At 36.8% G+C, this 25,266-nt stretch overlaps 1 protein-coding gene across 1 annotated transcript in view; it reads right to left on the reverse strand.

The window, feature by feature from the left end:
* Positions 1-25,266, reverse strand: part of PSD3 (pleckstrin and Sec7 domain containing 3) — a 522,661-nt gene that overhangs the window by 58,801 nt on the left and 438,594 nt on the right. Inside the window, exon 14 of the mRNA XM_035003894.1 lies at positions 1,860-2,017. Within this exon, the coding sequence (XP_034859785.1) occupies positions 1,860-2,017 (158 nt within the window). The remainder of the gene's footprint in view (positions 1-1,859; positions 2,018-25,266) is intronic.

The raw sequence follows: 25,266 nt of genomic DNA on the forward strand, positions 1-25,266 counted from the left end.
AAATCATTGAATTGTACACTTAACCCAGGTGAGATTAATCATACATAAGGTATATCCCGAAAGGATGTTAAAAATCTACCTGACAGGATGTGAAAATCATCTGATGTCATTAACATACTTCTAACTTGAAATGTCATATATTTGCAGAGACCAGCACTGACAGCGCTTATCAATATTTGTGAATTCATAAATGAATGGGAGAAATAGTCATGAGCCAGGATAGTTGATCCACCATGTATATATAATCAATAAACAGAAGATGGACAAAATGTCAGCCCACATAAAATAATTTCCCCTACCGGTTACTCTGAGAAATCACACTAACCTGAGACCACACTAGAAATCAACTCCTCTTTGCACCCCAGATGCTTCTCTAATCTGATTTCTCTGGCTCTGTTAATTCACTGATTTCTGCATCAATTCTATCTGAGGTAAGTAGAGCTTCTTAGTTATCATATTTGGTGTTTTAGTAAAAAAAGTGTTGGAGAATAGAATACTTTGAAGGGCTCTGATGACTAATAGCTGTAATTAACATCTGGCTATGATTCCCTCTGTGATGTTAAAGCTATCTTACTCCCACACTAAAAAAATCCTGTGTAACTTGGATTTCCTTACAGCTTCCTCCTCACCCGATGTCAACAATTTCATACCTCCGCAAATTCAACATTCATAAACCACCAGAGTACCTGCTGTAGTTCTTATTTCTTTTTTTTTTTTGATCTTACATTGCTACGATCAACAAGCAATACTTGTGTTCACTATCTTGATGTCAAATCTTAAGACCATTGCCAACGGAAGTCAATTGGTGGTGCTGTGTTGAGAGTGATTCTGAAGTCAAGCTCAGGCTGTGGAAAGCACGCCGTGAAGAATTAATACTGCCACAGACACTGATGCTATGTGTGCACCTATAAAGATTCCTGTTCTGGAGGCTCAGTTCTGAAAATCCAGTTTCTCACTTCACAGATCCAGAATTCTCCGTGTGAAGTGCTCCACTTCTAATCTGAAGGCTGTCGTGGACCTCTTATTAAACTGGCAGACCATCCCATTTCCTTGCCCACAATATAATTTTGTCTTTTTTTTTTTTAAAGATTTTATTTATTTATTTGACAGAGAGAGACATAGCGAGAGCAGGAACATAAGCAGGGGGAGTGGGAGAGGGAGAAGCAGGCTTCCCGCAGAGCAGGGAGCCCGATGTGGGGCTCGATCCCAGGACCCTGGGATCATGACCTGAGCCAAAGGCAGGCAGACGCTTAACGACTGAGCCACCCAGGCGCCCTATAATTTTATCTTTTTCTTCTAGTTTTATCAAAGACTATTAGAGCTCAGAAGGAAGAGAGAAGAGAGACAGAGGGAACAAAATGGAAATCTACATTTACTGAACAGTTTCTATGTGCCAGGCACTATATGAAGTATTTTATATACTTGATCTCATTTAATTCTCACAAGAACCTTGTGAGATAAACATTATCATCTGCAGTAGTGACAAGCTAAGGTTCAGAGAGGTTAAATTACGTGTCAGGACAAAGAGCTAGGAAATGGTGATTTGAATCCATGTCTATTTTACTTATTGTGTGATAAAACTTGTACACCACAATGCTTATATTTTGTTCATAAAAATATTAAGTTCTAGAGATGGTAAGTGGCTGATTCAAAGTCACAGGGCTACTTTGTAGCAAACAAAAAACTTGAACTCAGAGTTTCTATTTATAATTCTAGTTTTCTTAAGCAGTTGTCTCTCTGATGTAATCAGTTAATGACTTTGAATCCAACTCAAATTCCCCTGAAGACTCTGATTCTATTTCATGGTATAAGGTGGTGCTATGCAAACCATGAGACCAAACCAAACCAATGAAACATACTGGGCTTGAAAAAGCAAGACTCTCCAGTCGGCAGTTTTAAGTTTAAGCACATTCGGCTTCTTCTCATAGTCTGTGGCCTTGGATGCCAGCGCATGATGCACACTCACGGCGTTTTTCAAATCCTCTTCAGACAGGGCCTTTTCTGGTTTATATTCATCCTACAGATGGAAACATGGATACAAAGAAAATTAAGACAAGATCTTGTTCAGATTTCACCTTCTGTTTTTATGAAAGTAAAAAAAAAAAAACCCTAAAACTGAAAGAAATTAGAAAATCCATGAAGTTGCATGAAAAAAGTGACATGATGTAAAAACAACTCTTTAAATTTATAAAGGTTTCCCTCCAAAATAACAATAAAAAAATCCCAACTAGTACAATAATGAAAATTTAAAGCAAATTTGATTATCACATTATTATATTTAGTAGTTTCCATAGGTCCATTAGAATAAAAAAGGACTTCAAAGAAGGCAATTAAATATAGTCGACATTACAAACTGTTTTAGAAGATGTTTTCTAGTGTGTAAGGTCCCCTCTTTCCCCTTCCCGAAATCTGTCAGACATGATGCTAAATAAACTTGCATTTCTGTAAAGAAAACACACATAAGCACACACTCCTCTTACCTTCTAATTAGTAAAAAAAATCCTAAAAGGAAGACATTATCTATTTTCTTATCACAGTCTGGTTTCACAAATTTCCAAAAAAACAATTACACTTTCTCATACCTCCTCCTTCCTTCCCCCATCCCCTCCACAAATCAAGCAATTCAAATGTACTATTGCTATTAATTCAAACGGAGTCAGAAATCAACAGAAATAAACTGTTGATTCTTAATGATCAGTCAGTGAGAGTGCTGAGAAACAAAGGTAAGGAAAACCTAAAATACACATTAAATACCAATAGGAATATAAAGGTTACCCAAATTTATAATATTAAATGATGAAATTACTACTTTAAATTGCAACAAGTCTATTTTATTAAGCCTCAGAGATTAAGAACTGCTGTTGACAATGACAGTTATCCAGAGCAGTATGACTAATAAATAGAAATCTTAAAATAAATACAATGTATTTATACCTATCTGTTCTACAATTCCCATTAATGCATAAAGCTGTAATCTAGTTACGTTTTGGGGTCTTGTCTTTTTTAAATGAGATTTTTCTTAGTGATTTAGCATTCCAAAGATTCACAAATCTCCTTCCAGTAGGAGGTATCAACTAGAGGTAGAGCTCCCCTCCAACCTCATGATTATGCTACAATAGAACCCTGCATTAGCTGAACAGCCACTCATTTTAACCACTTAGCTCCATACAGGAATCTGAAGCAGATAAATAATGGGGAGTGGGGATAAAAGACCAGGGCCAAAATTATTTATATGTTACCTCCATTTGCATACATACTGATCTCTAACACACTGGATATTGGAATTTGCACAGGGATCAGCCCAGAAATTCCTGTGTCATTTTTGATGTCTAGGTCCATGATTTTGCCTTTTACTTTAATTCCTTCTCACTAGTTTCTTTTGATTATGTTTTCTGTTTGAATTTAAGATGATTACTTAGTTCTTTGTTTTTCTGGTTTCTTCTTTACTTTTTGATCTCTTCTTTGAGCTTAGTCATGTCAAATAGTATGTTTCTTAAGTTTAAAGTACCTAAGGTTTTAGTTATTTATCACTGTATATTTCTAATTTTATTGGCTTCTGACCAGAGATTTTATAGCACTCTGTAAAATGTTCTATTTCTTCAAAATTCGTTAAGGTTTTCAAACTACATTTGATTTTTGTTAATGTTCCATGGACATACAGAAAAATATTATTCTCTGAGGGATGTGTGTTTTTATATTTATTGATTCAATCCCTCTATGTTCTTGCATCATTTTTTCTACAAGTTCATCCTCTTGAGACAAATATACTGACCTCTTTCTTTCACTATATTGTATTTTAAGCTCTCCTTGCATTTCTAATAGTTTTTGTTTCACATTTTAGGTGCTATGTTGCTTGATGTATTTAGGCTTATGACTGCTTTCTTCCTTAAATGATGTGCTATTTATTATTTTAAAATGTTCTTTATCCAGTAGTGCTTAGTTACATAAGATAGAAACTTAAAAGGCTCTCTCTCCCATCAAATGTTCTAATTCTCTACTAATAGTCCACCTCAACAAGATAAGATTTTAAAAATAATTTAACTTCCCTCCCTCCTTCTCATTAATCCTAAACTTTGCTGAAATACTTTATTATGTTTGTTTTGCAATCTTATTAAAATTACCTTGTATTATGTATTTTCTGTTTCAAGAAACCTTACTTCACTTACATTACATGTTCACTGAGTCTCTCCTTATCTTTTAGATTTAATCGCTCACTTTCTTCTATCTTCACTTTCTTTCTTCTATCTTGAGGTCCTTTTTCTTATCTCTTGGTTATTTTCTCTCCTTTCAAGTATTTTTTTTTTCAGGTGAATGATATACTCTAGTTTTTATTTCCAAATGTCTTTCATTTTCTTTGACAGGTATAGAAGTCTTGGTTGCAGTTCTCTTCTACTCTGTAATCTGTAGATGCTATTCTATTGTCTTCTACCTTCCAGTTTTACAAATGTCCAATGCTAGTCTGATTTTTTTTCCATATTACTCTATTTTCTGTTAGGAATCTTATAGAGATTTCTTTTTATTCTCAGAATTTAGGAATTTTTGCTAGGCTATGCCTTAATATTCTCATCTACCCAGCTCGGAATGAAAAGATTCCCACCCCAATATGATTATTCACTTGGGCTGCTAGCTGCTGCTAGAAATAATCAACACAGGTGCACAGATGTGTGCCAGCATTGACTTATGGTCTCCAGCTATGGCTGCACTCAGTGCCAACTAACAATTCTTTCACATATCCATGACAGTTTCTTTGTTGCATTCTGCCAAATATCCCCCAGTCTCTTCAACACCCCTGACCTACCACAACTGTGGTTAAGAGCATAGGTGCCCTGGAGCTACTTCCAATATGATACTTAATGTTTCCGTGACCTTGGGTTAATTAAACTTATTAAGCTTCAGTTTCTAAGGTTGAGAAGTAGTGAGAATACTTGCTTCACAAACTGTATGATGAAATTAAATGAGATACTGTTTCTTAAACTCAGTGTTCACAGCATAGAGTAACCACTCAAATGCTAGCTGGTATAGTTTCTAAAAATAATTTCTTAGTAACATATGGTTTGATCTTGTATTTTATAAGGTCAAACTTGTAAATATAAAACTTTCTGCTTACATACCCTATAAATACCATATTTGGTGACCACTTTTCTTTCTTCCTAAAACAGAAGATTCCTGCTCAAGGCTAATCCTCCATTAACCTTCCCTAGGAGCTTATTTCACTGATTATTATCATTCTTCTACATTTTTAATTATTCTCTATCTACTGGCTTCTTCCCCAAAGTCTATAAATACACTTCAAGTCTCTTATCTTTGTAAAATAAGTCTCTTCTGAATATTGCTTTCTCCTCTGCCATCACCTCTTTTCCTTTATATATGACGAGTTAGAAGTACATATTAACCATTTTTATATATTGATTTCCACTTTACCTTTTAACCCACTGCAATCTGGAATTCATTTCTATGCTTCACTGAAACTGCTCTGGCAAAGGTCATCAATGACCTCTTAATTGAAAAATTCAATAAATTATTGTCTGTTCTCATCATATGGCCCCCAATGAAGTCAACAATATTTTCGAAAGTCTTCCTTTGCTTCTTTTAAATACACTCCTGGTTTTTCTCCTACCTTACTGAGTATTTCTTTGTTATCTCCTCTTTAGACTATCCTTCAGATGTTAGTTCTGCTGTTGTCTTTCATCTTTTCTCATTCCCCAAATACCCCTGGGATGATTACAACTGCTCTTATCAATTAAACTCCTACCTATATCATGATGTCTAACAAACTGCTGTAGGTTGAATAAGAAACATGAGACCAATTGATAGCTATTAATAGTGAATAACTTAAGCCTTTGAACTTGGAGGAATATAAATATTTTTAGAACATATTCTATCTGCTGATATTTTTGTTTAAAACCAAGCCTAAAGGATGATATTCTTAGACTGCTCTAAAAGTGCAAGGGATTTTAAAATGCAACATTTATTACAGCCCTAAGTAAAAGCAAACAGTAATTATCCAACTTGGGAGAATTGTACCATTGTTGCTGAAGAGGACTCTATTCTATGGCAGATCCAAAACTAAGATACACTGCCAGTTTATCTTACATTGGAAGGAAAATACTGCACAGGACAGAAATGGTAGGCAAGATCTATGTAGTTAGGATGGAACCAAAATCGAGGAATTTTTTTTTTTTATTATGTTATGTTAATCACCATATATTACATCATTAGTTTTTGATGTAGTGTTCCATGATTCATTGTTTGCGTATAACATCCAGTGCTCCATTCAGTACATGCCCTCTTTAATACCCGTCACCAGGCGAACCCATCCCCCCACCCCCTCCCCTCTAGAACCCTGTTTATTTCTCAGAGTCCACAGTCTCTCATGGTTCGTCTCCCCCTCCGATTCCCCCACCTTCATTTTTCCCTTCCTACTATCTTTTTTTTTTTTTTTAACATATAATGTATTATTTGTTTCAGAGGTACGGGTCTGTGATTCAACAGTCTTGCACAATTCACAGCACTCACCATAGCACATACCCTCCCCAATGTCTATCACCCAGCCACCCCATCCCTCTCACCCCCTACCACTCCAGCAACCCTCAGTTTGTTTTTAAGTCTAACAAACTTGTGTTTCTCTAGTTGATAGTAATATCACTTTACCTTGAAAAAAATAAGGCAAAATAGGAGAGGATCAAGATAATGGAGTAGGAAGATCCTGAGCTCATCCCCTCCCATGGACACACCAAAAGCTACAACTACATACAGAACAACTATCTCTGAGAACAAACTGAAAAATAGCAGAACAGATCATATACAACTAAGGATATAAAAAAAATCCACAAAGAGTTGGGTAGGAGGGGCAGAGATGTCTAGTCAGGAACCATACCCCTGGTTCAGTGATCCACAGAGAAAGGGATTTCAGAACCAACGAGGGCTCTGAGAAAGGAGGGTTCCAGGCCACACATTGGGCTCCACAGTCCAGGGGATCTGCACCAGATAAGCACCCATAATGTCTGGCTTCAAAAATCAGTGGGGCTTAGGTCTGGGGGGGGGTTTACTGGGTACACACACAACTCACTTGCTCCAAGTCCTAGCACAGAGGCAGCAGTTTCAAAAGTACCTGGGTTAACAGAGGAGATCCATCAACTAACTTTAGGGTGTGCATCAGAGAGTGAGGGATCTGTTGGAATGTTGTCTGGGGATGCAAGTGCTGGCAGGAACCATTTCTGACACTTTCCATCTACTGGCTAGCACCGTTCACCTAATGCTAACATTTGCCTGTGGACTTACACTGCCAAACTGCCTACCCCCGCCCAGCATTCCTCCCAAGTGACTCCCTGCCCCATAAAACATGGTGGTGGCCTCAGCTGGCATCAGTGACCTCAACCCAGGAAGCCATCCCTGCACACCAGAGCATCTACAACAGTCACAGCCATACCTCACAGCCAGCTGCATCAGAAACCTGTCCCACCTGTCCCACCCATCAGCACTCCTACATTTGTCATAGCCAGGCTTCTCAGCTTGCTATGTTGGGGGCCAACCCTAGTCACCAGCATGTCCATAGTGGTTGTGGCCAAGCCTCACAGACAACCATGTTGAGATAGTCCTGTAAACTAGTGAGTCTGCCAATCATGACCCAGCTACAAGAGGGTTCACACTGCCAACACAAGGGCTTGGGTGACTAAAGTTTGCACTACTGGGCCCCGCAGGACACCTTCTGCATAAAGCCACTCCTTCAAAACTGGCAGATGTAACCAATCTACCTAACACACAGAAACAAACACAGAAAGTTATGCAAAATGAAGAGACAAAGGAATATATTCCAAATGAAAGAACAAGACAAAACCCAAAAAGAACTAAGTGAAACAGACATATGCAATCTATCAGATAAAGAGTTTAAAGTGATGGTCATAAAGAGGCTCACTGAAATCAGAAGAATGGATAAACATAGTAAGAACTTCAACAAAGATAGAAAATATAAAAAAGAATCATTGGAGCGAAAGGATACAATAACTAAAATGAAAAATACACTAGAGGGAATCAACAGCAGCAGATTAAATGAAGTGGAAGAATGGATCAGTGATCTGGGAGACAAGTAGTGGAAATCACCTAAATGTAATAGTAAAAAGAAAAAAGAATTTTAAAAAATGAGGATAATTTAAAGGACTTTAGAACAACATCGAATATACTAACATTCATATTAAAAGTGTCCCAGAAGGAGAAGAGAAAAAGGAACAGAAACTCTATTTAAAGAAATAATGGGTGAAAACTTCCCTAACCTGAAGAAGGAATCAGACATCCAAGTCCAGGAAGCATGAGAGCCTCAAACAAGATGAACCCAAAAAGGTCCATACCAAGACATATAATAAGTAAAGTGTCAACAGTTAAAGAGAAAATCTTAAAAGCAGTAAGATAAAAACAACTAGTCATGTACAAGTGAACCCCCATACAATGACCAGCTGGTTTTTTGGGAGTAACTTTACAGTCCAGAAGGAAGTGGCACAATACATTCAAAGCACTGAAAGGAAAAAACCTACAACCAAGAATACTTCATCTGGCAAGGTTATCACTCAGAATTGGAGAGAAAAGGAGTTTCCCAGAAAAGCAAAACCTAAAGGATCATCAACATCAAATTGGTCTTATGAGAAATGTTAAAGGGACTTCTCTAGCAGAAAAGAAAAGGCCATAATTAGAAAAATAAATATGAAAGAAATAATCTTACTGCTAAAGGTAAACATATAGTAAAGGTAGAGGATCAAGTACTAACATAGCTGGTATGAAGGTTAAAAGATAAAAGCAGTAAAATCATCTAGACCTAAAACAGTTAGTCAAGAGACATAACAAAAAATAAGATGTAAAATATGGCGTCAAAAATATAAAACGTGGTGGGGGGATGGGGAGATGTAGTGCTTTTACACTGTGGTGGAACTTCAGCCACTAGCAACTTAAAATAGTCTGCCATATGTGCTATGAATGAACCTCATGGTAACCATGAACCAAAAACCTGTAAACTTGTAATAGATACACAAAAAATAAAGAGAAAGGAATATATTATAACACTGAAAAAAATCACAAAATCCAAACAGATGATGGCAAGAGAAAGGAACAAAGAAGAACTATAAAAACAACCAGAAAACAATCAATAAAATGACAATAAGTACATATCTATCAATAATTACTTTAAATGCCAATGGACTAAATTCTCCAAAAAAAAAAAAAAAAAAGACACAGGGTGGCTGAATGGATAGAAAACAAGATACCAATCCCTCCGTCCAGGAGGCCTGAGGGCAGGAAGAGGGCAGGGAGGGCAGTGCCATTGTGTTGGCTGCCCTGAGGTAGGAACTTGGTCCCCAGCCTTGGCCCCAAGGTCGGGCCCCATAGGAATTGTTTGGGATACCACTGGGACTTGCAAGTTTCCCTCAGGGATGAAACCATAAGAAAAAAAACTGGAAAAAACCCCAAGAAACACAAACAGGCTAACAACATGCTACTAAACAACGAATGGGTCAAAGAAGAAAACAGACAGGGAAAAAATATATTGAGGCAAATGAAAAAGAAAACAACAGTCCAAAACAACGGATTCAACAAAAGAGGTTCTAACAGGGAAGTTTACAGTGATACAGGTCCACCTCAAGAAACAAGAAAAATCTCAAATGAATAATTTTATACCTAAAGGAACTAGAAAAAGAACAAAGCCTAAAGTTCATAAAGGAAGGAAATAGTAAAGATCAGAGTGGAAATAAATGAGATAGAAAGTTAAAAAGGTAGAAAAGATCAATGAAACTAAGAGCTGGTTCTTTGAAAAGAAATACTAAATTGAACAACCTTGAGCCAGACTGATCAAGAGAAAAAAGAGCCCAAATCAATAAAACCAGAAATAAGAAAAGTTACAACTGATACCACAGAAACACAGAGAATCGTAAGAAACTACTACGAACAATTACATGCTAATGAAGGGGACAACCCAGAAGAAATGGAAAAATTCCTAAAAACATACAACCTTTCAAAACTGAATCAAGAAGAAATAGAAAATGTGAACAGACCAATTACTAGTAATAAAATTGAACCAGTAATCGAAAAACTCCTCTCAAACAAAAGTCCAGGACCAGATGGTTTCACAGGTAAATTCTATCAAACATTAATAACTATCCTCAAACTGCTGCGAAAAACTGAAGAATTTGGAACATGCTGAAAGTTTTTCTATAAGGCCAACATTACCTGATACCAAAATCAAACACAACACAAAAAGAGACAATTATAGGCTAATATGCCTAATGAACACAGATGCAAAAATCCTGAGCAAAATATTAGTAAACTAAATTCAGCAATACATTAAAAGGATCATATACCATGATCAAGTGGGATTTATTCCAGGATTGCAAGGATGTTTCAATATTTGCAAATTAATCAATGTGATATACCATATTAACAAAAAGGATAAAAAGTATTATCATCTCAATAGATGCAGAGAAAGCACTTAATAACATTCAATATCTGTTTAAGATAAAAACTCTCAACAAACTGGGTTTAGAGGGAACAGACCTCAACATAATAAAGCCCATATATGAAAAACCTACAGCTAACATCAGACTTAATGGTGAAGAGCTGAAAGCTAAAATCAGAAACAAGACAAGGATGCCCCCTCCTGTCACTTTTATTTGACATAATATTGGGAATCCCAGCCACGGTAATAAAGGAAAAAAACAAATAGGTAAGGAAGAGGTAAAACTGTTGCCATTTGCAGATGACATGATACTACATATAGAAAACCCTGAAGAATCCACCAAAAACTATTAGAACTAAAATAAATTTGGTAAAGTTGTAGGATACAAAATTAATATGCATATATCTGTTGTATTTCCTGATACTAATAATGAACTATCAGAAAGAGAAATTAAGAAAACAATCCCATTTAAAACTGTACCAAAAATAATAAGATACCTAGGAATAAATTTAACCAATGAGGTGAAAGACCTACTCTGAAAACCTTAAGAAACTGATAAAAGAAGCTGAAGATGATACAAATGGAAAGATATTCCATGCACATGGATTGAAAGAATATTGATAAAATGCCCATAATACCCACTACCCCCAAACAATCTACAGATTCACTGCAATTCCAATCACAGTACTAGTGTCTTTTTCACAGAACTAGAACAAATAATCTTATAATTTGTATGGAGCCACTAAACACCCCAGTCAAAGCAATCTCGAGAAAGAAGAACAAAGCTGAAAGTAATATGCTCCCTGATTTCAAACTATACTACAAAGCTGTAGTAATCAAAACAGTGTGGTACTATGGTATTGGCACAAAAACAGATACGGAGATAAATGAACAGAATACAGAAATAAACCCACACTTATATGTTCGGTTAATCTTTGACAAAGGAGGCAAGAATATACAATGGGGAAGACAATGTCTTTAATAACTGCTGTTGGGAAAATTGGACAAGTGCATGCAAAAGAATGAAACTGGACTACTTTCTTACACCATATATAAAAATAAACTCAAAATGGATTAATCTGGACCTAAATGTAGGACCAGAAATCATAAAACGCCAAAAGAAAATATAGACAGTAAACTCTTAAACATTGGTCTTAACAGTATATTTTTTTGATCTGTTTCTTCAGGAAAGGGCAACAAAAGTGAAAATAAACAAATGAGACTACATCAAACGAAAGGTTTTGCACAGTGCAGGAAACCACCAACAAAATGAAAAGGCAACATACTGAATGGGAAAAGATATTTGCAAATGATACAACTGGTAAGGGGTTATTATCCAAACTATGTAAAGAACTCACACAACTCAGTATCAGAGAAATAAATAATCCAGTTAAAAAATGGGCAGAGGACATGGATAGATATTCTCCAAAGAAGACATATAGATGGCCAATAGACACATGAAAAAATGCTCATCAGGGAAATAGTAATCAAAATAACAATGAGATTTACACCTGTCAGAATGGTTATTACCAAAAAGAGAGGAAACAGCAATTGTTGGCAAGGGTGCAGATAAAAGGGAACCATTGTGCTCTATTGTGTGGGAATGCAAAAAGGTGATGTTACTATGGAAAACAGTATAGAGGGTCCTCAAAAAATTAAAAATAGAACTATCATATGAGCTAGAAATTCTGCTTCTGGATATTTATCCACAGAAAACAAAAACACTAATTTGAAAAGATATATGCACCCCAAGTTCAATGCAACATTTTTTACTACAGCCAAGATATGTAAGCAACCTAAGTGCTCATCAATAGATGAATGGTTAAAGATGTGGGGTGTGTGTTTGTGTGTCTGTGTGTATACATACATACAATGGAATATTACTCAGGACATACAAAAGAATGAAATCCTGTCATTTGCAACATGTATGGACTCAGAAGATATGATGCTAAGTCAAATAAGTCAGACAGAGAAATACAAATAGCATATGATTTCACTTACAAGTGGAATCTAAAAAACGAAAGAAATGAACAAACAAAACAGAAACAGACTCATAGATACAGATAATCTGGTGGTTGCTAAAGTAAAGGGGGAGGAGGGTTGGAGGAAAAGTATGTACCTTTTCACCCCCATTCCCCTGTTTTGAATGGGGGTGAAAAGGTACATACTTCTGGTTATAAAATAAGACAGGCAGATACAATGTACAGCATAGGGAATATAGTGCATAATATTGTAAAACTTTGTATGGTGACAGATGTGGTAACAGATTTATGATGGTGATCAGTTCCTAATGTATACAGATGTTGAATCATTGTGTTGTACACCTGAAACTAATATAATATTGTATGTCAACTACACTTCAATTAAAAAAAAAAAACAAAGGCTAAATAAAAACAAAATATGTTTGGCATTCTGAACTCCCACTAGAAATTGAAGCTTCAAGTCCATAAAAAATGAGCAAATTCCAGAGTGAGATTAGAAACACTAAGATTGACAATTGGATAAAAAGAAATGACTTTACCCTACAGAGTTTGTTCTGACGTCTTTATTTTTCACTACTTAAAGTAAAAGACAGTGTTTAAATGATGGAATTGGGAAGGAAGAAATAAGGGATAAATGATCATCAAACCACTTCAAACCTAAGACTCTTTGCCATGCAAGCTATAATATGAAACAGCAAGATAAATACAACCAAGAAATTTTCTGTAAGAAAAGAAAATGCTCCATGACATCTAACTACTATCCATTTTTTCAAATAAATTAAAGGTGACAGTGATGCCTAAAAACATGTTACCCTCCTCCATGTTCAGTTGCAATCTACGTCTTTTTTATCTAGTGTAATTCATTAGAGCATCCCACCAACCCTATTAAGCACCAATAATGTGATTTTACAATGCTATTTATTTTAAATTCATTTAAAGTATGGAATGAAGTTTTTTCCCCCCTACGAAGCTTGTTAAACATCTTATAAAGTTGAATCATAATACACTAATACAAAAATTATCTATATATGTACAAATAACTGGTATCAGTCTGAAAACTTGTACTCTTTAGGTAAATATAAAGTCCCATTTGGAAAGTGACCAAATCTCAAAAGAAATTCTTCAATGTCAATTAAAAAGATTCTCAGATTCCAGGTTTCAAAATGTTATTTATTTCACGCCTTATTAAATAGGTAATATTGGTATACTTAATTAAAACAATTCAAAGCAAAGTTGAAATGATCTTTATTTCCAATGAGAGAATAAAGACTAGAAAACTGAAAACAAATTCTTATTTGAAACTACGATATTAATAAAAATGTTAGTAATTAAAGGAAACTGGATCCTAGACAGTCTAATCCTTGATTTTTTATCTGACTCTTTTTTTTTTAAATTAAATTAAATTAAATTTATTTATTTGAGACAGAGAATGAGAGAGACAGAGAGCACATGAGAGGGGGGAGGAATCCTTGATTTTTTAAAAAAGTGTTTTTTATACCTTGGTGACTATCTTTTTTAAAAATTCTAAATATTTCTGGTTAGATCGCTTTCTAAAAATCATTCAGTTTCTTTTTCTTCTCCCAGGGAGCAAAAAAAGTCCTATGTTTCCACAAATGTGGGAAGTGAGGAGTAAGATCATATCAAATGAAGGCATGTTTTAGCCCATCACTCAACTAATTACACATCTGACAATCAGTTATTTGCAGAACTTTAAAAATTGAAAGGAGCCTGAGGGATCTTTTCATCTAATTTTCTCCTGTTAGGTAAGCAATTTTAGTGTCAGAAAAATAAAGAGAATTAGAATAAACAAGTTAAAGTCAAAGGATTCAAGATGTTTCTATTATATATTACAATAATGTGAAGGTATCGGCCTGTAGTAGGAGAACTTTGTTATGCACTGAAACAATTTGCACTGTAAGCCTCCTTAGTCTACGTAGACAGCAAGCACTTACAGACATAGGAGAACATGAAGGACTTGAAATGCTTTCTCAGTAAGGCCTCAGACTTCTATGAAGCCCAGGAAATTTTCTACAATCAGTCTTGTGACTGAACTAGGAATTTAGGATCTATATTTTTAATGATTCCACAACTAAACTGGAAGAGTTAGATAGAGGTGATAACCATCAACAGCCTTTGAAAAAGCTAATAGGGTTCCTTGACTTAACATATGAAAAGACTCAAGCAGTCTTTAAGTTTATAAGCAGAAAAAAAAATCTAGCGCGCCCTTCCATACTTCTACTTTTATTGGTAGGAGGCTGTTTTCTGCTTTCCTTTCAGTTCTAGGTATCACTAACATGTGCTTGTTATGATGTGACCACACTGATATGTCTGTCCATCACCCACCCTACCCTCACTCAGTTCAGAGCCCTGTGAGATCAAGTTAGTGTCGAATTCATGTTTCCCTTTACAACTTTCACGTGATTGTTGGGGGTATAATATTTATTGAAAGGAGGGAATATTTATTGAAAGAGAGGGAAAAGGAGAGGGAGGAAGACAGGGAGAGAGGCACTGTCTAGGGACCTGAGTAGTAAATGGGGAATGAAGTTTGAGTTCTGGACCTGTCTCAAACTTGAATAACTTGGAAGAAACTGATGTGGGAAACAAAGGCAGAAGAAAAATTATTAAATTTCCTTACTACCTACAGCCCATTGACAAGTCCTTGAAATAGGCAGAGTGACATTCATCTAGGGACTCAACTACCGCAATGTTACTACTTTGCTAAGGGCAAAAGGCAATCCTAGCCTAATCTCCACCCCGCCCCCCAGCAGGATCCTGTAAGTCTACTTTAACATATAAACTTTCCTTTGGAAACTTCCTTTATCTCTAAACCCCTCACCCCCACCAAGATACGTGTTGGCAATCATCCCCCAAGCATATGGCCCACCGATATACATCTGAAGGGTCTCATGACTAAGATTTTATTAGACAGTAATAAATGACCTTTTCCTCATAATAGCTAGTCCCCTCAAGGTCCTGGAAACCTGGCTTCCAACATTCCTTAGAGACTTACGCTATTCCTACCCACCCCCCCCCCCCCCCCCCCCCGCCCAACTTGAAAGTATATAATGGGCCACTCCTCGTGACCCCAGTGCAGCTCTTCCTGCCTATGGGTCCAGTCCCCGTGCTTTAATAAAACCACATTTTCACACCAAAGACATCTCAAGAATTCTTTCTTGGCCATTGGCTTCGAACCCTAACATCTTTCCTATATCAAAACCACAAAGCACTGCATCATCTCTTCATGTGGGGACAAAAAAATTCTTCAGGAATAAACTATTTACTGGGCATTTGAATGAGAATTATGTTTTTAAAGAGAAATCTTCAGAGCACAGCCTATATGTCTTAAGCCCCAGCAACCAGGTGTGTTTCTAGCTATAGTGTCTTTTTATAAATGTATAGTCTTTTTTAGAATTGCGATTATTTCCGGAATATCTCTTATATGATGGCCACAATTCTCTGCTGGACTACGTCATTCAACTAAATTATGACTAGTGAAAACTTGGATATTATCATCATTCTCTCAAGGAAACACTAGGCTTCAAAGCCTAGTTAACTTTTTCTTTCATGCATTTTCCATTGTTTTAGAGAATGAGAGAAGTCCAGACAGACTTTTCAAAGTGTGAAAGGGTACAGAGCCAGCAGTTTCATGAAAGGAAATAAAAATGCTCTGAGCATACAGGAAAGCTTTTGCTCTCAGGGATAAGACAGCTCCTGGCACTGTGGTATTTGTCATATCAGCCCCAGACTGACCGCCATCATCACAGTCAAAAGACTTAAATCATCAGTGTCTTTCTTCTGCCTGGGGTCCAGGCTCACTCCTGATGCCACCTATACTTCAAACACTGCAAAAACAGAAACAAAAAACAACTCTCTTCCCAATCCGATGTAAAAAACCTTATAAGCAGTTGGAACAAAACTCTCTTCCAAGTAATCCAAGGAATGAAGAGAACATCTTGCTATAAGCACAGAGAGTTCCTAGGATATTGTGACAGCAAACTAAATTTTTAGATAACGAATTAATTTTTCACCTTTGAAAGACCTGGTGAAGACAAATATAGTCAGGTTTGAATGGCTGTTTTCTAGACCCTTGAGATAAAAGACACTAGAAGATTCTCAAGAGCCTGGTCTGGAGAATGCAATAATCAAGTAATTAATGCCATGTATTAACCAGCGACCTATACCCATTTCTCTTAACCGTTCCATCAATCACCTGACAATTTATTTTAAGAGTAACATAGTTCAGTTTTGTCACCACCAGACCTGTAACAGAAATACCGTCATAAAGCTTACAAAAAATACTTTCAAGAAAAAGACACAGACTAGCAAGGTCAGGCACAAAGCCCATGATAGAAACCAACAGAGAACTTTTGAGGCTCTGTGATAGCAAAGGCTTGTCTAAGCCTTTAGCTAGCAGATGACTCATTCTCAGTTAACAAATGGATATGAATTAATATCTGAATATGAACAATGATGGATCATCAAGACCAACAAGAATTTACTCATTTTATCATCAATTCATAGCAATTTCAATATTTTAAAGCATATATAAACTGTGTTATATTAAAGTGATAATATTAGGATCCTCTGAATGAACACTTTATATTCCAATAATAATAATCATTAATAGGGTATACATTTCTTAGGCATGAGCTTGCCTGGGTTCAGGGATACTGCAAGTATGAAAACCAAACAACAATAGGAGTATATTCTTACTTAGCTGGAAGACAGACAAAACCACTCTATCATAAATGCCCTATTTTGGTGTACCTAAGAGAGTTCTAGAAACTGGATCAGTTATTCACCCAACTTTATTCTATTTATCCTATGTTTTTCCACCTATACATTTGGTTTATATATCACTAGTCATTCATTGCATGAGACTGGTCTTCTCATTTACATAACCCTAAGCTTTTTGAGGGGGTAGACACCATGTTTGTTTCTGATATAGCTCCCAATATGACATTTTATAAATGGTTCTGAAATTACTATTGTGATACTCTGTGGATTTACTTTTTGCTTGAAAGTTAGAGACAAATGTGACTAAGTGATATTAAGCAAGGGGACCAGAAGGGGAAATGAGGTGGTCAGGAAGACTGTGTGTAACCTGAAGCAGCAAAACAAGAGCTTTGGATAATGTCAGAAATTGTCTAAGGGAAAAGAAGAAAGAAAAAGGACTTATTTTACTTTAGAGAGAAATCAGTAGCAGGAAAGAAAAGAGATTCAATAGAAATGAGTTAGAAACTGGGGATGTTATTGGTAAAAGTCACAGAAAGGGAGTATCAGAAAAGGGGAGTGGAGGTAAGATCAAAGTGGAAGCTCTAAATCAATCCTCTTCAAAGTAGTTGTCTATATACTTTCTGCCTGTATGTCTTTTTTTTTTTTAAAGATTTATTTATTTATTTGAGGGGGGTGCAGGGGCAGAGGGAGAGGGAGAGAGACAATCTCAAGCAGACTCCCAGCTCAGCATGACCCGAGGAGGGGTTCGATCTCATCACCCTGAGATCATGACCTGAGCAGAAACCAAGAGTTGGATGTTCAACAGACTGTGCTACCCAGATGCCCCATTTGCCTGTATGTCTTTAATTCTCAGTCCATTTTGGCTTCCATACCCGCCACTCTACTGAAACTGCTTTATCAATAATTTCCTTGTTTGTAAATTCAAGTGACACTTTCCAATTCCTATCTTAACCATCTTACAACATGGAATGCTGTTACCATCTCTTGACGTCTGCAGTATCTCATCTCTCTGTCTCTCTCTGTTTTGTTCTTGGCTCTCTCTGGTTATACTGTTTAGGTTCCTCAGGCTCCTTCACCTACTCTTAGAAAACATATGAAGTGTCTGCGGTCCACCGGTTCTATCCTCCATCTTCTCCTCACTCTACTCTGAGTGACATAACTTATTCCAATGGCTGAAATCATTAACTATTTTTTTGATGGCTTCTCCAAATCTGTATTTCTAGGTTCCCTCCTCAGCTCTAGATCTGAATATCCATAACTGTTTGTTGGACATATCCATTTATTATTCCAAAGACACCTTGAATTCGACACTACAAACTGAACTCTCTAGTTAGACTATGTTTCTCCCTTTCTGTTATCACTACTATAGTTCAAGCTAATCTGGTCTCTGTCTCTGATTGAATCTGACTCCAATCCTCTCTATCCTACATTCAGACTGATCTTTCTAAAATATATATCTGATCATGTCACATCCCATTTATACCTTCTGATAGCTCCACATTGCTCTAAGATAAAATCTCAACTCTTAAACGTAATTTTATAAGCTCTTCCATCTGCTTTGGATACCCTTTATACTCCATTGAACCTATAGCTCCTCAAATGTGTTGTGGTCTTTCACAGTTAGGCATCCACACAGGTCTCTCCCTGTCCCAATCCTCTGTATGACTAACTTCTACTTGTCTTTTAAATGTAGGCTGAAATATCACTTACTTCATGAAATCTTTCACAATCTTCCTTTCTCTTCCTGAGGCTCGGTTAAGTGTTTCCATACCATACTTTTTGTAGCATGTATCAAATTGCATTCAAATTGTTTGTTTTGTTTTGTTTTTTTGATCTCTTCAGACAGAGTATAAGCTTCTTTAGGGACTGTATCTTGCTCACAGTCATGTCACTAGTGTATAGCACTTTGAAAAACTGGCAGAGTCCTAATCTAATAGATGTATTCACTATGGATTTTCTTCCTGGTATGGCCCTCTGTATCGGAATGGTAGTTTCTTTGCCAAAGTTCAGCTGATAAAGGATGCTTGGGTTACTTTTAAGTGTCCATCCAGGAGTCATGAAATGGTTGGAATCTTGACATTTTCTTTTTTTTTTTTTGAATGTTGACATTTTCATGGTTTTTCATGGTTTATGGGAACAATAAGGAAGAATAATTGAAAATGGGTCCATGTTAGAAAATCTCAAAAGTTAGTTACTCTAATTATAGAAGATGATTAGAGATAGTCTCATATTTTGGTAAAACAGTAGCTGGAGCCAGGGGAGTACAGTAAGAGAGAGAAGGTAACCATTAGTTCTTACCAAAGCAGGAGGTTAAAGGGAAAGAAAATAAGCTATTGCACACTTGCTATGTATTAGCCAAAGGTAAGTTGAATCTGGTGGAGGATGTAAAGTTAACTAGTCATTTCTGGCTGAATGATCACCGAAGTAAGCTGTTTTAGTATGTTTGCTAACCCATTTCCTACTTCTTTGATGTGTGATGCTTGGATCGAGAAATGATTATTCTCTTAGATATTAGATAAAAAAGCAGTGCTCTGTTAAGGATGTATTTTTTTAAATACAGGAATAGTCACGAGATGGTTATAAACACACAGGCAGGATTATAAACTTTAGAGGCATTAGATATTTATTAACTCTTCAATTTCTTATAGCAGTCACTGAAAACCTTCGGGATAAGCCTCTTTGGGATGGAAGTAGGGAAGGAGGCTGAATGAATGGAGACAGAGGATTCAGAGCTCTTTCTCAGTATAATTTAAGCTATGCCTTGAATGACTTTTTTTTCTTTTGAAGGGGGAGGTGACTTATTATTCTTCACTCTTTTTTTTTTTTAAAGATTTTATTTATTTATTTGAGACAGAGAGAATGAGAGACAGAGAGCATGAGAGGGAGGAGGGTCAGAGGGAGAAGCAGACTCCCTGCCGAGCAGGGAGCCCGATGCGGGACTCGATCCCGGGACTCCAGGATCATGACCTGAGCCGAAGGCAGTCGCTTAACCAACTGAGCCACCCAGGCGCCCTTATTCTTCACTCTTAATGAGGAAATACTAACTGCATTGTTCCATATGGGTAAAAATCATTAGGCTATTTCATAGTTGGGAAATCTTGATGAAAGGCTTAAACGTAAATGATGAGCATCTGATAATGGAATGAGCGCCTAAATATATCGTTATTTAAATGGGAGAGGGGTTTTGTGTGTGTGTGTGTGTGGTGTGTGTTTATAATAAAGGGAAGGTGGGCTTTAAAGAAGTGAATTGCCACTCATTATGATCTCCTTAGATTATTTACTTGATTAATTTATCAAGGAAGTAGAGGCCCTGTGTCCTGTCTTAGGCAATACTATCCCCTCACCCACTCTACCCGCTGCTGCACCTTTAAGAGTGCCAAGATACTAGAAGTCATGATGTGGTAGGGAGCAGTGACAGAGCATCTGCCCATCTGAGAAAAATGGAAGGGACCCAGTACAGAACAATTACTGGAAGTCTTTGGACAGGAATCTTTAATGCTGACAAATTTATATGGGGTGAAAAGGCATGAAAAAAAGAATGGTGGGCAATCTAATTTTGGAGCTCTAGTACAAACTGATGCTAAAGATTCAAAGTTCACAAAGTTATTCCCTTGTCAATATTTAGCCCTTTTTCTTCAGTATCTGAATGAGTCAAACTCAATCCAATTCACTTAACTGAGGGAGAGGGCAAGATAAGAAAAGCTGGTAACTTGGAAACAGCATCTCTCTTTGCATTGCCTCTGTCAAATGTTGAATGCAAGAGCATTTTTCTCTCTCCCCAGGCTCACTCTGGGATGGAGTGGGTAGAAATCCTGTGGCTCCATATTCAATGGAATGGTTTTGCCAAAGACGTCCATGCCCTTTACAGAGATTTCAGAGAAAATGAAAAAGTAAGCCAAGAGAATAGGATTTCTGCTGGGGAAACAGCTGTGTTATGTGAAATTTAATTTCAAAGGGTTGTTTCCTGCAGAGACAAAGCTAGCTGAAAGGACCAGTGTGGGCCCAGCAGGTACACACATGCTGCTTTGGCAGAGGCCAAGGTGGTTGACTTATAAATTAGAAGCTGTGCTGGTTCCATAGGGAAATAAAGACAGTACAAAATAAGCTGACCATGTAAGAGCATGGATAATCTAATATCAATGACAGTCTCCATTTCTCCTGTTGTTTTCTCACTTAAAGTAATGTGTCAATTTTAGGAGGATGCTGCAAATTCTTTGTAATCTTTGGATTTCAGCTAACTCCACACCTTTTTCTGAAAAGGTGACTTATCGACAAAGAGACTTCTGGTCCAAGGTGAAGCATCCATGCTCTAATATTCCTCACCTAATCTATCACAAAAGGAAGAAAATAAAAAGGTTTGTGTAAGAAATGGTCCTTCCCAATGTAAACATCTGAAAAAAAGCTCCAATAAAGAATAGAACAAAAGAGAATTGTAAAAGTGTTCCTTACAAAACTGCTCTGATAATATGCAAAATGTTGATATAGAATATAATAAAATGCACTCAAAGTCCTTCTTTGGACTGGGAGGACTCCTAAGGAAGGCGGATTTTTAAAGCAAATCGTTCTTTCCATTTTCTTATATAGAGTATTATTATAATATTTGAGATGTTTAAAATAAAAATAAATCAAATATATTTCCCATTAGTGATATCTCCATTACAAAGCATTTTATTACATCTGTGTTGCAAGTATGGGTGCCATCATACAGGGATGCTATCTGATTCAGTATTGTAGATGTTACATCAAAGGAAGGACTCTTTTCCAGAGAAAAACACTTGCGAAAAGGCAGCTTTAGATATGAACAGACATTTTTCCAAAGAAGACATCCAAATGGCCAACAGACACATGAAAAAGTGCTCAACATTGCTTGGCATCAGGGAAATCCAAATCAAAACCTCAATGAGATATCACCTCACACCAGTCAGAATGGCTAAAATTAACAAGTCAGGAAATGACAGATGTTGGCGGGGATGTGGAGAAAGGGGAACCCTCCTACACTGTTGGTGGGAATGCAAGCTGGTGCAGCCACTCTGGAAAACAGTATGGAGGTTCCTCAAAAAGTTGAAAATAGAGCTACTGTACGACCCAGCAATTGCACTACTGGGTATTTACCCCAAAGATACAAATGTAGTGATCCAAAGGGGTACGTGTACCCTGATGTTTATAGCAGCAATGTCCACAATAGCCAAACTATGGAAAGAGCCAAGATGTCCATCGACAGATGAATGGATAAAGAAGAATGTGGTATATATATATACTATGGAATATTATGCAGCCATCAAAAGGAATGGGGTCTTGCCATTTGCAATGATGTGGATGGAACTGGAGGGTGTTATGCTGAGCGAAATAAGTCAATCAGAGAAAGACATGTATCATATGATCTCACTGATATGAGGAATTCTTAATCTCAGGTAACAAACTGAAGGTTGCTGGAGTGGTGGAGGTTGGGAGGGATGGGGTGGCTGGGTGATAGACATTGGGGAAGGTATGTGCTGTGGTGAGTGCTGTGAGTTGTGTTAAGACTGTTGAATCACAGACCTGTACCTCTAAAACAAATAATACATTATATGTTAAAAAAAAAAAAAAGAAGAAGATAGCAGGAAGGGAAAAGTGAAGGGGGGGAAATCAGAGGGGCAGATGAACCATGAGAGACTATGGACTCTGAGAAACAAACTGAGGGTTCTAGAGGGGAGGCGGTGGGGGGATGGGTTAGGCTGGTGATGGGTAGTAAAGAGGGCATGTACTGAATGGAGCACTGGGTGTTATACGCAAACAATGAATCATGGAACACTACCTCAAAAACTAATGATGTAATGTATGGTGATTAACATAACATAATAAAAGAAAAAAAAAGAATATTAAATGTGTAAGGGCAAGTGTTTGTACACTAAAAACAAAAAGTTCAAAATGAATGGGAACTTTCTCTTCAAATATCCAAATACCAATAATTAATGTGGTGAGAAGAAGCTGTGATGAGACAGATATTGTCATAATAACTGCTGGGAATGAATGTTGGTTTGGCCTCTTCAGAAGGAATTTAGAGTTATGTCTCAATAATTTTAAGCAGTTCCTATCCTGTCCCTGTGACCCATGACAGTACCAGGAATTTATCTTCAGGATATAAATAGATATGTGCATAAATACACACACCATTATTTATAACTGAAAATCAACTGAAATGAGGGTATGTCTGAAAAAGATGAAGTTATGGTAAACCTATTTAATGGAAAATATACTGTAAGCAATTAAAAATGAATGCTTTTATAAACTTTATTGAGAGAGGACAAAAAATAAAACCATATGACTTATATCACAGTCACCAGATACCAGATTGACCAAAAAATATACTTCTGAAAAAATTTTAATTTAAGAATGCTTAGGATACTAAGTAAAGTAAAAAGAAAATGATGCCAAAACTATTTATCATAGTCCAAGTAGATTTAAAAATATTTTCCTAGGAGTGATGTCAGCAAGATGGCAAAATAAAAAGTCTCAGTTCTTGTTCCCCTACAGAAACACAATTTAACCATGATATATGCATCAAAAGCCCTTTATGATAATGTTAAAATGCAGTTAAGAGGTTGCAGTACTACAGGAGAAAAAAAGTCAAGAAGAACCATATTGAAATGGGTAAGAAGAACAATTTCACTTTACCTGTGTCAGCCCCTCCCTGAAACTGCCGTAGGTCAGCACTGGAAGAAAATACCCTGGCCCTTGACTATTCCCTCACGGTAAAATGAAGAGTGGAGAATACCTCTAATGTTTTGGCTTTTTGGAAGGTTGCTGAAGGAATGGTTTCTGTCTTGCCTCACTCAGAATTCTGAGTGAATCAGCATAGACTGGATACCTGGAGGTTGCTGAAATTAAAGGAAAGTGGTGGGTGGCTTGCTGCAGCCAGCCTGGCTTGGTAAGATTAAGCGAAAATTGCACAACCTAAGGCTTCTCTCTCAAGAGGGAGATACAGTGATGGAGTGTGTATCTGGCATTCTTATCAGAGGGCTGCCAAGGGAAATGGTATTTATCTTGTCTGATTTGGGGCATTGATGGGAGCTGGCATACTCTGGATGTCTCTCAGAAGAAGAGAGAGCTGAGTGGCTTGCTGCTGTAAAACCAGAGCAGTTGCACTGCTAGAAATAAACATGAGAGAGCAAAAATTACAAGCTCTTGAAAAAGAAGAATGCAAGATTGTCTACCTGAGAAACTGGATGCAGAGGCACAGAGAAGTTGCATCCCTCAAAAAAGTTTCAAAGGTCCCCAGAAATTTAGCCAAGCCGATTGGTAAGGGTCTTCCCTATATGAAAATGGTCTGTAAAGACAGAGAGGTAACTGTAGATGTGCAGATCCCAATACAAAGTTATCAGACAACTGAAGAAACAAGTAGATAAGGCCTGATTAGAAAATCAAAATAAACCTCCAGAAACCAACCCTAAATAAGGAGAGGTATATAAATTATCTGATTAAAAAATTCAAATTAACCATCATAAAGATGCTCAATGTGCTCAAGAAAATGATGTGTGCACAAAATGAGAATATTAACAAAGAGATAAAAAATATAAAAAGGAACTAAATAGAAATTCTGGAGCTAAATAATAGAATAACTGAACTAAAAAAAATCACTAGAAGGGTTCAACAGCAGTTTGAGCAAGAAGAAAGGATAAGCGAACTTGAAGACAGGCAACTTGAAATTATTCAGTCAAAGAAGTACAAAGAAAAAAAAAAGAATGAAAAAGAGTGAAGAAAGCCTAAGGGACCTAATGGACACCATCCACTGGACTAAAATACACATTATCAGAATCCCAGAAGGAGAAGAAAGAAAGGGGCAGAAAGCTTACAGAGAGAAATAATGGCCAAAAACTTCCCAAATCAGGAAAGAAATGGACATCTAGATCCAAGTAGCCCCAAAGTCTCAAATCTAGATAAACTCACAGACAGCTACACCAAGACACATCATAATCAAATTTTCCAAAAGTCAAAGATGAAGAAAATTTTGCAAGTATCAAAAGAGTGACTTATAATTTACATGGAATCCCTTAAGACTCTCAAAGGACTTCTCAGCATAAACCTTTCAGGTCAGGAGAAAATAGGATGATATATCCGGGATGGTGGGAAACA

The sequence above is a fragment of the Mirounga leonina genome, unplaced genomic scaffold (genome assembly GCF_011800145.1).
Source record: "Mirounga leonina isolate KUSES-001 unplaced genomic scaffold, KU_Mleo_1.0 Mir_128, whole genome shotgun sequence".
Classification (NCBI taxonomy): domain Eukaryota; kingdom Metazoa; phylum Chordata; class Mammalia; order Carnivora; family Phocidae; genus Mirounga; species Mirounga leonina.